Genomic DNA, 17,602 nt, shown 5'->3' on the forward strand with positions numbered 1-17,602 from the left:
CTTTCATTTGGATGTACCTTACAACACTCTCTGTCAAGTACACCTTCCACACACCTACCTCTTCTTGGAATATCTGTCCTGATAGAATTTGCCAGAATCATCCCTTGTCCCTAGATTTTTAGCTACGGCAAAAGCCAGTGACCTTTTTCTATAAAGGGCCACATAGTAATATCTTCAGCTTTGCCAGCCATATGGTTTCCATGGTAATGACTAAGCTTCCACATAGCATGAAAACAGACAATAAGTAAACGAATACGCAAGGCTGTGCTGCAATAAAACTTTATCAAAAACCAGCAGCAGAGCAAGGCATGGTGGCACAGGCCTTTAGTCCCAGCATTTGGGAGGCAGAGGCAGAGGCAGAGTTCCAGGACAGCCTGGTCTACAAAGTAAGTTCCAGGACAGCCAGGGCTACACGGAGAAACCCTGTCTCCAAATCAAAAACAAAAAAACAAAAATTAATTAATTAATTGATTGATTGATTTTAAAAATGTGGGAAGCAGAAATAGAATGTCCCAGGACTATAACTTACCAGCTTTTGATTGACAGTACTGGGAGCCACTTATAGAGATAATGCGTCTAAATATTGAACAACACTATTAAAATAAAAGGATAGCTCTTCCTTCTTCCTCGACGCTGCCTGCGAGGTGGCTGCCATCTCCTTTGCAGCATCATGGCTGCCCTCCGGCCTCTGGTGAAGCCCAAGATCGTTAAAAAGAGGGCCAAGAAGTTCATCAGGCACCTGTCAGACCGATATGTCAAAATTAAGCGAAACTGGCTGAAACCCAGAGGTATTGACAACAGGGTGTGGAGAAGATTCAAGGGCCAGATCCTGATGCCCAACATTGGTTATGGGAGCAACAAGAAGACCAAGCACATGCTGCCTAGCGGCTTCTGGAAGTTTCTTGTCCACAATGTCAAGGAGCTGGAAGTGCTGCTGATGTGCAACAAATCTTACTGTGCTGAGATTGCTCACAATGTTTCCTCTAAGAGCCTTGGGTGGGGGTCGTGTGGCAGGTGTAGCTAGCGGTTGTGGTTGGGCGCCCACAGTTAGGTGTCCTCTGTCTCAAGCAGTTGTGGTTTCCAGGATAGTTTAGGGCCCCGGAGACTGATGCTTCCAGAGGGTGCATGGAGAAAAGGGAAGAGGAGCACACACCTTTCTCAGGGAAAAGCATAGTATCCCAACAGTTCACATACTCATCGGTTCTATTACTTTTGCACTCTATTATCAAAACTTAAAATAAGTTTACATGGGGGGGGCAGGGGGGCCAGGAGGAGGAGTCTAAATCCAAGGCCAGGTGTAGGGGGCGCACGCCTATAATCCTAGCATTCCTGGAGGCAGAGGCAGGCACATCTCTGGGAGCTTGAGGCCAGCCTGGTCTACAAAGCAAGTCCAGGGCAGCCAAGGCTACACGGAGAAACCCTGTCTCAGAAAACAAACAAACAAACAAACAAAGTGTAAGTCCTTTGTGCTTCTGCTATCCCTGCAACAGCTCAATTCGCTAATTCAGCTGACATACGCTGAATGACACTGTTCTAAACTGTGGATGAACTAGGCATGCCTTTGAAGTTTGTAGTTTAACTCAAAGAAAGCTCAGCTCCAGCCTGGGTGTGTGTGTTTGCTTGCCCTGTGACTTGAAAAGCTACCAGGGCCTCCATTTCCTTCTCCTGTTTGTTTATTTGTTTGTTAGCTATTGAATATCAAAGAAGCCCAAACAGGCATTACTGGCATCAGGTGCAGGGGACTCCTTTGTTGCAGAAAGCTATCTTGTGCCCTGCAGAGAGCGTAGCAGCATCCTGGGATGGCACCCGCACTCCCAGATGCCACTAGCACTTTGTCACCCATCCTGGTTATGACAACCAAAGGCATCCCCAGGCATTGCCAGCTGTCCTCTAGGGCGTGGGGAGGAAAGGCTGACCTAAAAGTAAATGACAGCTCCACGTGGCTGCAACCAGCGGCCAGAGCCAACTCACATTAAGCTGTTTGCCACCTCAGGGACAGGGGTTTGTTCAGATCACTCTAAAAACATACTCTTTAATCCCATCAGTTAGGAAGAGAGAGCCCATCGCTCTTTGTGTCTTGTAATGGGGCCAGGGAGAGGCCCTGAGAGAGTGTAATCTCCGCAGATTTTTAACCTCTCCAACTTGCTCCGTTCCTGCCTTCCAGGCTGAACTGCTGGCTCACAGCAGCCAAGGACAACATGCCCTTCCACCCTGTGCTCTGCCAAGTCCGGGGTTTAAGGCAGTCAGTTCACCAGGTGTGTCTTGTGGGTGGGCTTGTCATGTAGCTCCCATCTCCCCTTCGCTGTCCTGGTTTGCATCTCAATTTGCTACTCTTGATCCTTTCTGAGTGGGAGGCAATGTTTCTTTAAGTCAGAAGCGGTTAGGTTGTCGTTATTTGTCCAGATGGAAGCAAGGCCTCATAGGTGACCTGCCTTCAGGATGCTACTGGAGACCAGTCCCTGGAGTATGCATTTGTAAACTATAAAACAAGCAGAGGCGTGGCAGGATGGGCCAGTTTAGACCAGGATGCGATGCTCAGCAGGAAACATACAGCCATGTAAAAAGATACTAGCAAACTGTCCTGTCTTCCTTGCAGCCATCTTCAAAATGCCAAAGGGATAGACAGCTACTCGTTAAAGACCATTCCTTGGGCTCCTTTACTCATCCACTGTCCACAGTCCCACACCACACGAAGCACCAGCTGTCCCTGACAGTTCACCCCCAAAATGTTCCAAAGCCCCTTCCAAGCCCAGCCTCCCCTGGCTCTGCTCCGCTTTTCTTCCTCCCACTCATCTCCCTCTGCGCCTTCCTTGGATGTGGGTGAAGAGATCATCAGCTCCTTTTCAGAATGCTCTTGCCCACTTCCACACAAAGCCTGGGAGCCCCAGCGGGGCAGGGCAAAGCTGTCGGCAGCACACAAGGACCAGAGCGTGAAGGTACAAACGTGGGGAAAATTTGGAAAGAGGATTCGGTTGTGTGAAACAGAGGCTGGGAAGACGAAAGGGGGAAGAAAAGAAAGCTTCCCCTGTAACCAGGCGGGTACAAAACGTGTGAGAAAGCACTTTTGAAAGCTCGCAGCAAGACATTGTGGTATACACGCTGTCTCTGAAATAAGGAAAGTGTGACTCTGAGGTAGAATTCGATGCCCTGGTGGTACCAGTACCTGTGATGGGCAAGGACAGTAGAAAGTTCAGTGTGTTTGTAGGAGAAAAGATACTATGCTGGACAGGACCGAGTGTGCGCAGAGCCCAGTTTCATCTCTACACAGGGGCCTCTTGAGTTCATTTCCTGTCAAGGGCATTCTGTGACACATTTCCAAATGAAAAAGTCATTCCCCATTGAGCTAGCCAAGTATCTTGAATAAATAATGTAGAGATTATTAAGACATTTTCCAGAAGACCCCAGCACTTCCTGTCTTGACAACGAAGCTGGATTTGACATCAGCTGAATCAAGAGGTTACAAATAAAAGCTGTGACCCGAGCCAAACTTCTCCTCCAAGTGTTTCTCAATAATCTGAGATTGGGATGCAAGACAGTACTTGTAATCAATTTCTATAAAACATCGCAATGTGTCTTCCATTAAGCAGTGCGCTTGGCCGTGCGGACACGCCATTGGCTAATTACTGCCCTGGGTGACAGGGCCAGGCAGGAAGACTGATAGAGCTCTGACCCCATTGCTCCAGCACTTAGATCTTAAGAGTCGGTGAACAAAAGATCTAACGTGGGAGATGATTTTGGACTGATGAGGTGTGTGTGTGTGTGTGTGTGTGTGTGTGTGTGTGTGTGTGTGTTAGGAGTAGCAGTCATAGTAGAAGAATTCATACCAAAAATATTAGTGCAAGGCACTGTTCCTCATATATACTACCTAATTTACTCCTGATGATGATCTGAAAGGAGTGAGGTACTTTACACAAACAATGTAAGTGAAGAGCTGCAAATTAAGTGTCTCACCAGAGATCAGCATGGGTATTAGCTACTCTTCTGCTGCTGTGACAAAACTACCCTGACAAAAGCAGCTTAAGGGAGAAACTATTTATTTTGGCTCACAGTTCCAGAGGGCTGGAGTCCATCACGATGGGAAGGCATGCCAGCAGGCAGGGAAGACATGGTAGCAGAAGCAGAAAGTGGGGCCCAGCTATAAACCTGCCCCCCCTTTAACATACTCCCCCCAGCAAGGTTCTAACTCCCATAGGCTCCATAACATCTCTCAAACGGCGCCACCAGCCATGGACCAAGTGTTCAAACACATGGCCTCACGGGGGACGTTTCACACGCAAACCATGACAGTATATGTATGTCTGTCTCTCTAAGGAGCACCCAGAGACAGGGTTAAAAGTCCAAATGCTAAAGTCTGTACCAACCAAGGACAATACAAGCAGTAAACATTGAACCCCTACTCTGATCTAGCCAATGGACAGGACATTCTCCACAGTTATGTGGAGAGCGGGGACTGACTCTGACATGAACTCTGGTGCCCCATATTTGACCACCTCCCCTTGGTAGGGAGGCCTGGTGGCACTCAGAGAAAGAATAAGCAGGCTACCAACATGAGACTCAATACCCTATGACCATATAGTAGCGGGGGAGGTCCCCCTCGGTCATAGACCTAGGGGAGGGGAAGAGGGTGAAAGCGGGAGGGAGGGAGGAAAGGGAGGATACAGTGATGGGATAACAATTGAGATGTAATCTGAATAAATTAATTTTTAAAAAACTTTTAAATGCTAAATTCTCCTGCAAACACCTGACCATGATGGAAGCAGGAATGCAGTCTGTTTATCCTACTCGGGGAGGCAGGTGGGTTGATCTAGATGTAAAGAGGCTAAGCCCAGAGCCTGAACGAAGAGCTCCCCCTTCCATGCACGTGAGCATCGGTTTGCTCAGCCGCACGGTGGCCATCAAAACCCCTGCTACCTAGATGACCAATGGTCCACGGAAGTTCCTCAGACACTAATAGGATGGTGTGGGGCAGGGGGAGGACTAGCAACAGGAGTGGATTCCTCTGCTTTCTCACCGTTGTGACAGAGGGCTATGCTGGAACCGCTGGAAGGCTGACCTGGGTTCATGACTTGGCGGCTTTTAGTCTGTGGTGAACGGAAGGGAAGACAGAGCTGTTCCACAGTGGGGGAGGGGGTCATGGAGGGAGCATTCGGTAGAGGTCTTTGTATAGCAACCAGACAAGAGAGCAGCAGGGGCTAGACCAAAGCCAAGGCTATGATGTTACTTCCAAAGGACTACCATTGGTGTTCCTCTCCACCAGCTCTTTACAGTTTTCCGACCTCCCAAAATAGTGCCGTGAGCTGGGGACCAGGCATTCGACGTGGGAGCCTATAGAGAATGCCTCAGACCTGAACATGACAGAAAGTAGAGGTAAAAAAAAAAAAAAAAAAAGTATATGTAGTCCTCCCCCCGCCAAAAAAAAATCACTTATGTATTTCATCCATAGGCAAGTTGGATTCTTCCCTAAATGTTTTTTTAATATGTAAAATGTTGCAGTGTGGTGAGTTTCTGGTGAAAAGTAAGACGCGGTACACTCAAGGTGCACACAGGGCGTGGTCCCTTGCTCACAGTGAGGCTCAGTACATGTTAAATAATAATAAAGACATTGTAGCTTCAGCCTGCATTCTGCAGTACTTAATTACGAGTTTGCAATACCTGTTTGATACTTCAGAGGACTCCAGTAGTACCGAAATAAAATTAATAATTAATGACAGAACTTTAACCTAATATCATGGCCACTCCCAAGGTTTAGCATATTCCAGGAGAAGGCTAACAGCTCGCTCGCCATTGTTCGTGATGGGAGCAGTAAGGCGTCATGCATAATGGATCAGGGGCCCTGCTAACAGCAGAATCACGCACAATAATTTAAACTTGTTTGTATGGAAATAAAGAGCGAGTCTTTGAAGTGCGTCCTAATGAGATGCCGCTTGATCTTCAGTGTGTCCTGGGAGAGAGAGTTCAATTTTTCCCCCAGCGTCAGGCACATGTTGGTGCATGTAAGAAAGAAAGGGCTGACTTAAATTATGAATGGCCCTTCTTGTCTGTGGTGGCAGGTGAGGAAGGCGGGTGCTTATCAAGGGGCAGGCAATGGGGTGAGAGCTGCTGGGAGATAGCTGTGGCTCTCCAAAGTGCCTTCTGCTTGAAGAGACGTGAAGGAAAAACCATAATGTGAACCAATGAGGGCAGGAAAAGCACGGTGTCTCAGAGCAAAATAAACTGGTGGCCGGCCCTGAAGGATGGGGTGGCATAGGGTTGCCAAGTGCTGTGGCCCTTGGCTTTTCAGTTCTGCTTACACACACACACACAGGCACACACACAGGTACACACATGCACACAAATATACATACACTTACAAACACACACGTGTATACATACATGCGCACACATACACACACATACATGCACTCTCATACATACATGCACACACACATACATGCGCACGCACACACACATACACACACACACACACACACACACACACACACACCATCCTGATCCACTGAGACCTAAAAGCATTGCATTACCCATGAGTCCTAGCTGACTGCCATCAACCTCAGAGGCGTCCCCCCAAAAAAACTGACTGTGCCTGTCAGAAGGTCCCAGGAAGTGAGAGTGTTTTGGATGACAGAGAAAGAGTCTGATTTTTTTTTTTTTTTAATCAATGATTGGCCAGAAGTTGTGGCACAGACCTACAATCCCAGCACTTGGTGGGCTGAGGCAGGAGGATCACAAGTTCAAGACCATGCTAGATTAGAGAGTGGGTTGGGCCAGCCCGGCCTGTAGAGCAAAACCTTACCTCAAAAATTAAGTGTAAAAAACCAATGCTTATAGAAAATGCCATGAGAGAGGTGTCCCTCCTCAGGAGACACGAACGTCACAGTGAGGTAACTATGAAGTATTGCACACAGGCTAAGGAAACACTGTGGAGTGCTGCACCCTGGGTGAGGAAACACTGTGGAACACTGCACACAGGCTAAGGAAACACTGTGGAGTGCTGCACCCTGGGTGAGGAAACACTGTGGAGTGCTGCACCCTGGGTGAGGAAACACTGTGGAGCACTGCACACAGGCTAAGGAAACACTGTGGAGTGCCGCTTGCCTGGTCCGTGCTGCCTTACTCTTCTCACTACCTCTAGCTCTGAGGACTCCTGACTTTCTGGCCTTTTAGGTTCAGGTGACTGTGGCTGCCTCTGGTAGTGTGTGTGCACTGGATTCCTGTGATGTCTGGCAACACAGCTGAAGTGGCAGGGGCTGTGTGCTGACCTCTATGCACCGGGCACCAGTCTCAGACATCCTGATCTTACTAATCTAGAAAAATATCTCACAAACGTGCCCAGAGGTTTGCCTCCTGGGTGGTCTAGATTCTGTCAATCTTACAATCAATATTAACCACGGCGCCATTCAGTGTCAGTACCAGAAGCCTAAGGGCTGAACAAACACAAGCAGGGTGCTGTCCCTAGCCTGCCTCACCCACCTCAGCTGTCACAGAGACTCACAAAGTCTGTCCTCATCCTGTTGTACATGCTACTCCCCTGACAACGCTCTTGTTCTTTTGTTGTTGTTGGGTTTTTTGTTTTTGTTTTTGTTTGTTTGTTTGTTTGTTTTTTAGTATTCCATGTCACTGAGCCTTGCCATCACAGACTTTTATGGGCAGGTGAGATGGCTCAGTTGGTAAAGGGGCTTGCCCCCAAGCCAGATGACCTGAGCTCAATCACTGAGCCCCACATCAAAGTAGAGAAGTTTTCCTCTGACTTCTAAATACACACACATAGGTATGCTGTTGCATGCACACACACACACACTCATATGCGCACACACACACACACACACACACACACACACACACTAAACCAATTTAATTTAAAATGGAGTAGGGGAACAAAGCAAAAGAATTTCATACAGCCAAGCATTGCCCTCCTCTACCTGCAAGCTCATTGTACCGTGGCTAATGCCTTCTGCTGAATAAAAAGGCCCCCTTCCTGTTTTGATGACTAACACCAACCCCGAGCCAAAAACATTACAATTAAGTAAAATAAACAGATCCCTCGATGGGTCTTTGAGGGAAAAACCAAGTTTTTTAATCATCAAAATCTGTGTGCATTTCACGTCATCATTATACGAAGATGTGGCACTGCCTCAATTTTTCCAGCCGCGGCTGGGAGTCTGGACAGAGGAAAATCCATCCCCTCACTCCCTCTCACCTTGAGTTTACGGCTATCCAGTTACAAGCCCCAGCTAGCTACGCCAACACTTTAGGAACAGCCTTTTTCCTTCTTTTCTTTAAGGGCAGGGTTGGAAATTCTTTGTATTGAACCCAAATGGGGAAAAGCTACATTGCAGAATTAAGCTTCAGACGCTTTTATGAGATTTTCATTCTAATCCTGCCTGTAATGGGGTTGGCCTCATCTTCACCTATGATTTCTCTGGCTGTGAGCTCAGATTTCATGCCAATTAACATGTTAATGACATATATCATTTAAAGAACCCATCATAACTTTTACCACACCATGTTACATCTACTTCCTTGTAATTAAATCAGAATTACAGGGTGTAATTACTTTTCTTTCTCTGAATACCCGTTTCCTTCAGACATTTAAATTCAAGTGCAAGCACTAAAGACACTTGAAACCAACAACCTAACAAAAATATTATCAATTAATGGACGTGTTGGGTTTCTCCAGCGCTCTGGTTTCTTTTGAGCATTCCTTTCTCCCCGTGTTCTTTATACAGCATGAGATGATTGGCCATACCTAGTCAAACAGTCGGCAAACTCTCTTAAGTCCTCGGGGCCCTATTCTCCATTAGTATGCAATGTTCTCACATGTAAATATAATTACACATAATTATTAGCGGAAAAGGATCAGATAGGGTTTATTAAGGAAATATCTTGTAATTATCAAAACCCAAGACTTCCCTTTACATGTCAACTCAGCTGAGGCTTGGTATCTGTGAGATCCACCCACAAAATAGTTACACACTTTGATGTCACCTTGGAAAATCAATAGTAGGAGACAAGATCATTGCAGAAACACTTCCTTCTTTTAAAGACTTAAACAAATAAACAATCAATCAATCAATCTAGCCAGAGCAATTCCATAAAACTTATGGTCTAAGACAATGCTTGGGCTAACAATCCTCTTCTACTTTCCTTTTTTACTTTTTTTTTTTTTTTTTTAAGGATTTGTTTTATTTTTTATGCTGTGTGTGCATAGATAGGAATGTGCAAACGATTGCCACAGAGGGCAGAGGAGGGCGTGGAATCCCCTGGCCGCCTGGTGTGGGTGTTGGAAATGGAACTCCATGACTCTGTGAAAACGGTGTGGGTTCCCATTGAGCCATCTCTCTAGACCGCCTTTTGTAGCATTTCTAACCTCAAATTTTAAAGCTTAAAGTTCTGTGATGATCTGATTGGTTAGTTGGTAGAACGATAATTGATTTTGAGACAGGGACTTTGATTTAGGACAGCGTAGACAACTGTGGCTTGGGACCTGCTATATAAACCAGGTTGACCTCATAATCAGAGATCTTCCTGCCTCTGCCTCCTGAGTGCTGAGACTAAAGATGGGCACCACTAGGTCCCTCCATGTTTAATTTTTTAATGGGATGGAGGATGCTCGTGCACATCTGCCTTTGCCTTTTTGTGAACAGGAGGAAGTGTCCCACTCCATGACACTCTGCCCTCCAGACATGACCTTTCATTGCATCAGTAGGTTGCTGCTTAGCAGTTAGGCTGGTTCACCAGTTGGTCCCAGCAATCCTCCTGCCTCTATGATCCCCTCAGAACTAGGGATACAAGCCCTGGTGGCCATGGCTTGCGTTTTCAAGGATTCTGAGGGGTCCAAACTCAGGTTAAGTCCTCAACTTGGACAGCAAGACCTCTGCTCACTGTAGCATCTCCCCAGCTCAAAACAGTCTCGTTTTGAACCTCGTTAGAATGCTGACTAGTATCTAAGAGCACAAAGGGAAGCTGTAGGCATGTACATCTTCTATGGCCATCTTGTCAGAATATGAGAAGCCACACCACAGACTGTTGTGCTGTTTGAGGGACAGAGCATAGGCAGATGGCTGAAAAGCAACTTCCTTGTTATCAGGAAGCTTAACATACTAAGGTCCATTGACTCATTCGTTTGTAAAATCTCATTAAGTTCCTAGAATGGCGAGGTGCTGTTTAGACATTGGCTATGAGTAACACAGGAAAAGTCATTGTCACCAAAATGCTAACATCCTAAGAACGATGAACAGACCACAACCTAGAAAGCAACAGAATTAATACCAAGCAGCTGATGATGAGTCAAAGAGGAAAAGGTAGTGGAGTGGCAGTGAGGGCGGGTAGATTGTTCTAGACATAGTAGTCAGTAAGGAAGGCCACTCTGAGATGGAGCTGAGACCCAACTGATAAGAAAGGATCAAGGGAACTTCAGAGAGTCCAGTATAACCTAAGAGGAACATGAAGTGTCTTGTGAGAGAACAAAGAGGTGGGTGTGGCTAGGATGACGGTAGCTGCATGTCTGCGGTGGTGCTGAGGGCTGCAGCAGCACCAAAGCTTCTTTTTATGAGCAACAGGAAGCAAATCTGGGGTTTAAAGAAAGCATTTATTGCCCACGAGTAGTGACCCACACCTTTAAACCTAGCATGTGGGAAGCAGAGGCAAGCAGATCTCTGTGAGGTTGAGGCCAGCCTGGTCTACATAGTGAGTTCCAGGACAGCCAGAGCTACATGGTGAAACTGTCTTGAAGGGGGAGGGGGGGGATTGGGTGGCATTGTTGGATTGAACCTTGGATAGTTTCCCCAGTATGAGAAATATATTTGGAGGGTTCAGGAGCAGGCAGACATCAATTGACTGACGTGGCTTCTGGTACTGACACTGAATGACGTGGTAGGGGAGTGAAGGTTCAAGCTTGAAAGAAGGAAGTTCTGGAGCAGAGACAGAGTCCATGCTGGCATGGGGAAGGGCAACTTACAAGAAGCCCCACGCCCATCTGGCCTTTTGCTATGCAAATAATTGCATTTATCAGTATAAAAGTAAACAATTCAGAGGCCATTCCAGCCCCTGGGAATAATGGGGCTGGAATTGCAAGGTGGGTGAGGTTAGATGTCTTGGAAACAAGTAAAATGGGACCTGGGGCTTGTGGGGAAAGAGAAGGAGGGAAAAGCCACTTTAAATGATATGCCCAGGGAGGGGCACAGGGAAGCATGCTATCTGAATGGCCCCACACAGGGGCATCATAAGGTGATCACAAAAGCAGCTGGTTTCCTGTCTTCCCAATCCCAACATGAAACATCAGTTTCAAATACAGCATTGAGAAATAGGAGGATCCTGGCTAATCTTTACCCAAGACACACAGAGGAGGTGGAGGCTTTCATAGCATGATTCATAGATAATGCGGATGTCTTAGTTAGGACTATCATGGCTGTGATGAAACACCATGACCAAAGCAATTTGGAGATGAAAGGATTTTTGTTGTTGTTGTTCTTGTTGTTTGGGTGTTCTGTTTGTTTTGGTTTTTGGTTTTTGCTTTTTAATTGGTTGGTTGGCTTGGTGGTTTTTTGGTTTGGTTTGGTTTGGTTTGGTTTGGTTTGGTTTGGCTTGGTTTGGTTTGGTTTGGTTTGGCTTGGTTTTTTATTGTGGATTTGGGGTTTTCTGTTTGTTTGTTTCTTTGTTTGTTTGTTTGTTTGTTGCTTATGCTTCCACATCACTACTCATCATAGAAGCCAGGACTGGAACACAAACAGGGTAGGAACCTGAAAACAGGAGCTGATGCAAACAGAGGCCACGAAGGGGTGCTGCTTACTGGCTTACTCCTTATGGCTTGCTCAGCCTGCTTTCTTATAGAACCTAGGACCACCAGCGCAGGAGTGGCACTACACATGATGGTCTGGGTGTTGCCCTGTCAATCACTAATTTTAAAATGTCCTATGAGCTTGCCTCCAGCCTGGTTTTTTTTTTGGGGGGGGGGGGATTGGTTGGTTGGTTGGTTGTTGGTTTGGTTTGGTTTTGGTGTTTGTTTGTTTGTTTGTTTGTTTTTCAAGACAGGATTTCTCTGTGTAGCCTTGGCTGTCTTAGACTTGCTTTGTAGACCAGGCTGGCCTCGAACTCACATCGCTCCCCCTGCTTCTGCCTCCCAAGTGCTAGGATTAAAGGCATGCGCCACCACGCCCGGCTCCAGCCTGATCTTATGGAGACATTTTCTCAGCGAAAGCTCCTGCTCCATGATGACTATAACTTGTGTAGAGTTGACATAAAACTAGCCAGCACAGTGGGTTTGTTGTCAGTAACTCTGCCCCAAAGTAGACCACAGAGAAGCTCTCTGCCCCACCATGTCTGATGGTACACCACAAGACTCCAGTTTCAGAAGAGGTCATCTCCTATCCCTGGGAAGAAGAGGAGCTCCTCAAAGCCAAGAAGGGTCTGGATAGGCCTCATGGAGCTCCGCTGCTCAGTCTGTCAGGGTTGAGAGACACTCTGGTGAGTCAAGTGTTCACATGGTTGTCCATGGTTTGGTCATGCTGGTGCAGTGAAGTCTCCAGAAAGACAAACAGGACAGAGAAACTTCTGGACTCCTGAGAATGAGGTGGTTCCTGGAGAGAATTGTATTCACAGGGCAACAGAATCCCCAGACCCCTTCTCTAGAGTACCCCTTCTTTAGCCGAACTGGCAGATTCCAAGCCAGTGAGAGACTCTGAAAAAAAAAGTGGGCCATCACCTGAGAAATGATGCCTAAGATTGTCCTCTGTCCTACATGTACATATATGTGTACGTACACTCTGGCACAGGTGCACACACACACATGCACACATCTGTAGGCTCAATGTTCTTAACAATTGTATTTTATTACAAACTTATTAACCGAGAGTATCTCACTTATAACCCGACTAACCTAAACAATAGGAAAAGGAGATTAAAGAATACAATAGTGAGACTGTAAGGATATCAGTTCCAAGGATATCAGTTCCAAGGAATGAGTCTCCTGGCGTAATCAGCAGGATTTCTTCTCCTGGAACCTGGAGCAACCGGAACCTGTAGCCTCAGCCAGAGCCTGGAGCCCCAAAGCCTTCCCTCGAGTGCTTCTCTCTAGGAGCGTCACAAAGTGGAGCGATGTACAGCCAAAACTACCCGGAGTCTCCAAAGGCCCCTTTTGTTTTTCTGCTCTCTTGTTCCTGTAGGGTTTTTTGTTGTTTTTTTTTTTTTTCCAACCTCTCTGGCTTCCTGTTTCTCTCTGCCCCCTTCCACAGGATGGTGTTCTGACCACCTGGCCCATGGAGCAGGGCAGGGCAGAAATCGTGGGAAACACTCACTCTCAATTAACAGGTTTTTCTCCTTTATCAATGGCATGATTTGTTTTCTATTTGCTTCAACCTCTACATTTCAAATTTTCTAGTTGTTCTGCCAACTCTGCCATCTTTTCCAGAAGGATAGAATTTACTAACCCTTCCGGTTTTTTGCATCTTATCGGTCTGTCTTCCAATCTTTTTAAATATGTTATTCAGTAAAAAGCTCAAGAAAAAAAAAAAAAAGGATTCCGTCTGGGTATAAGGCAGGAAAGGACTTTATAACAGCAGCTGAGAGATTTTGCCGACACTACTATATCTTGAAAACCATTATCTTCCTCCACAACACACATCTATCCTCAGCCTTCTGTGGAGAAGGCTGCAGGGCAGACTTAGCCATCCAGTTGAAAGGTTTATTGACCAGCAGCAGGTGATTTGGTTTGGGGTTTTTTTGTTTGTTTGGTTGGTTGGTTGGTTTTTTGTTTTTTGTTTTTTGTTTTTTGTTTTTTTGTTTTTTTGTTTTTTTTTTTTGTTGTTGTTGTTTTTTTTGCCACAGTCTTTTATAACCGAAGCTAGCCTTAAACTCTAATATTCCTGTCTCCACCTTCTGAGTGCTGGGATCACAGGCCTGGGCCACCATGCCTGTCTCCTCTGGGTTCCTGCATCAGCTCAGCTTCCCAGGTCCCAGGTGGCCGGTCAACCAAATGTAGATCTCCCACAGAAACCATGTCCCTTCTCAGTCACTAGACCTGAAATCTAAACTCATTAGGGAGGAGACTGCCAGTCCAGCCTGGTGTCCGCCCCCCCCCCCCCCAAGTCTCCAGGCCACAGCCGTGCAGGTACTCAGGCCGCATTAGTGGAGAGAAGACATCAAAAAGTGTCTGAAAGGCACAGCGTCCTTCGTGTACTTCTTGAGCCTGATACCACTAATGCTATGACAAGATAAAACCATTACTTACCAGAAAGATGAATAATTAACCATTTCTCAAAACCTGGAGGGATGGGCAACAAGGAAGAAGAAATTGCACTGCGGAGGCCCCGTGAGTGATAGGTTTAAATGACTTCTTGAGATCCAGAGCCCATAGCCCCTGCTGTAAAGCCTGTCCATTGATTTCCAAATGAGTTGAACCATTTCCTGACAGTTTGGGGGAAAGAGGCCAAACCAATAGGCTTCCAGTCTATCTCCTACATTTTACAGTGGGGAGCTGGCCTTGTTTGAAACCCAGTCTGTCATTGCTGTTAATGCCGAGATGGGACACGTTGATCCCAATGACATCTGACTGTCTGTGCGATGGAAAGCTAAGCAGATTCCCAGTGCGTCCTTCATTATGGATCTCATTGGAGCAGGCCGATGTCAGATTGAGAGGAGCAGTGTGTGTGCCCCTCCCCAGATGGCGCGAGGCACAGCTGGTGCAGCACACAGTTCTTTTCTAACTGACTGCATAGCCAGCACCCTGAGTCTGCCCGTTCATCTTCAGGCGATCACTGAAGATGACTGCACCCTCTCCCTATTAGCCTGGACAATGATTGGAATAATTTAGGATTTACACCACTCGATCATCTGTACAGTTACAACAAATAAAACATTCTAATATGAGCAATCACTGCCTGTTGACTGTATCATATTGCAAGAGCTGAATGGATGCCAAATGTGATCGCAGAAGGGGGCGATGCAAACCCTGGAGTAATGACACTAATAGGGAAATTACAAAAGGACCAACAAATGGCATTTGTGTTAAATCAATAACGTTCGCTTTGTGTGGGGGGGCCGGTATTCTAATCTTTCTTCAAAAAAAAATTATCTTTCTAAACAGTTGGCAATTCCTATTCCTGATCCTCTTCCCAAACATAATTAAAAACATGTTGTGGCGTCTACTTAAGACATCAACTTTCCCAAGGCTGTCTTGTCCATTGCGTCTTAAACAAAGATACTTGCTTTGGCATGGCACCCTTAATTAATCATTGCAGGCCTTATTGCTGTACAAAAAAATAAGAGTCTGTGCTTAATGATTCATCACAAGCCTGATTTCTGTAGAACTTAATCAAATACAGAACTAACTTTCTAATCAGTTTAAATGCAAAATAAAAATGGCGTAGGCCTTGTTTTCTCTGGATGTTATTCGAGAAAGGAAATGTTGACATAGGACACACTGTCAATACAGGCCACTCACAGGTTTGTGGGGGCCAGGTACTCACCTGTACATGTGATTATAAAAGCCAGAGGTCAATGTTAGCATCTTTCTCTACTGCTCCCTGACTAATAATCTTTTGAAACAAGGTCTCTCCTGGAAGGTGAGACTATAGGATTGGGTAATATATTGGAATTCTTTAATGAAAGTAGGAATTAGAGGCATGGGATTCCCTAGTAGTTTTTGTTTGTTGGTTGGTTGGTTTAGTTTGTTTGTTTGTTTGTTTGTTTTTTCTATTTGAGAGCTTTCACTTAATGAAAAGAGGACATGTTCCTTGACCAGGCTGTCCACCCCAGCAACCTCCCACAAATAGGTGGGACTAGGCCAGGTGGAGAGAGACAAGAGGGAGTCTCACTGCAAAGGGGGAGCAAGTAGCGGGAGGAGTGAAGGCTGCTGGTGGGGTGACTGTGGATACCAGGGTGGGATGGTTAGAGTAGCCTGTTTGTTGCTGGAGAGGCTGAAGGAGCCAGAGGAGGAGAGGGAGCTGTGGATGGGGGCTAGTAAGAAGGCTCATTAGCAGGATCAAGGGTAGTGGACGTTTCCTCTGGTTGAGACTTCACAGCTAGAAAGATCTCAGTAGGGGGAACAGGAAGAACAGAGGGGAGACTTGGAGCAAAGATAAGAAAAAGCCTGGGCTGAGGGAACCGCCTTCTGTTTACAGGATGTCTGGCGGTGATCGTAAAGGTCCCATATAACATCGGGATCTAGGGCGCCATTAGACAGCCACTTGAATTGGTTATCAAAAGGGTATTAGAGCTGAATTTGCCAGCAAAGGCATATAAGTTTAGAAGCCTTTAAGTTGGGCACTAGGTGTAGGGGTCTGAGGTTCTCCAAAAGGCATCCCAGGGCAGAGCTTGTGAGGTATGGGTCTTTACACAGTTCCCATGGGTGAGAGGGGATTCACAGGCCCAAGTTTGAGCTGTCCTAGGGACCCTGTGAGGGCTTAAATGAGAAATCATAAGCTGTCCAGTGAGTCGTCACAGCATTGAACAGGGCCAGGGATAAACGTCAAAACAGACATAATCAACCTAGTACTAGGATTTCCGGGAGAAGTTAAGATGGTGAGAAAGCTCTTCCTGGAAAAATGAAGCCTCGCCCAAGGGAATAAGTCCACAGAGAGGGTCAACCGTTACCTTAAAAGACCATGGCAGACGGGGTTGAGGGTGGGGACTGACCCAGGGAAGCCTTTACACCAAAAGGTGGGGGAGTTACTAATCGTAGGTGGAGCACCCAGCAATCAGTTAGCCAGAAAATGAGCATGTTGCAGGTGCTGAGGAAATTGGGTCCTGGTGTGCAGCTTAGGTCCACACGGGGCAGCACAAGCACCAGGAAAGCCTACTGAGTCTCGGCACCAAATGCTATGATCTAAGGGATGGAGGCAACAAAGTCACACCATACAACAGTGGGGCGATTATGCGGGAGGGCTGCGTCTGGGCACGCATGGAGGGAAAGAGATCGGGAGAGGAAAGCTCTGGCTTTTTATAAGGGAATATAGCGCATGCGCACAGGGAGGATATGTGGCTTGTGGTGACGGTGGAAAAGCGTCGCATCTTGGCACTAGTTATGACGCATCCTGCTACCGCTAGGTCCCTGGGGCAGGTAGTGCGGCTGCCTGGTTGCTACCACGCTGTCGGTGATCATTGTGCTAAGACCGATGGCTGGGGCTACTGCATATCTTTCCCCTATCCTCCTCATACCACCCCGATTCTTAGTACCAAATGTAAAGCAGGAATTCATACATTTATTTATTCAGTTGCTGCTCACTAGTGTTCAACTTTTAATTGATTTTCTGTGCGCACATGTATGTGTGTCAGTGGTATGTATACATGTGTGTGCAAGTGTGCTCTCATGTTGTGAAAGTCACAACACCAACCTCGGCTGTTGTTTCTTAGGCACTGTCCACCCCGTGTTGTAAGGACAGGGTCTCCCACTGGTATGGAGTTCTCTGAGTAGGCTAGGCTGGCTGGCTGGCCTTTGAGCCCCATGGAACCACCTGCTTCCTCCTTGACAGTGTTGGGATTCCAAGTGTATTCTTCCGAGCCTGGATTTCTTTCTTTTTTTTTTTTTTAACATGGATTCTGGAGATAAAACTAAGGTCCCCAAGCACTTTGCCTACAGAGTCATCATGTCCCACGTCCCCTCAGTTGG

General features: G+C 46.5%; 1 protein-coding gene across 1 annotated transcript; it reads left to right on the forward strand.

Annotated features, from left to right (window-relative positions):
* Positions 1–614: 614 nt before the first annotated feature.
* Positions 615–1,024, forward strand: LOC127188369 (60S ribosomal protein L32-like). The gene has a single exon (XM_051144851.1). The coding sequence runs from the start codon at positions 671–673 to the stop codon at positions 1,022–1,024; it is 354 nt and encodes a 117-aa protein (XP_051000808.1). The 5' UTR covers positions 615–670.
* The last annotated feature ends 16,578 nt before the right edge of the window (positions 1,025–17,602 follow it).

The sequence above is a fragment of the Acomys russatus genome, chromosome 4 (assembly GCF_903995435.1).
Source record: "Acomys russatus chromosome 4, mAcoRus1.1, whole genome shotgun sequence".
Lineage (NCBI taxonomy): Eukaryota > Metazoa > Chordata > Mammalia > Rodentia > Muridae > Acomys > Acomys russatus.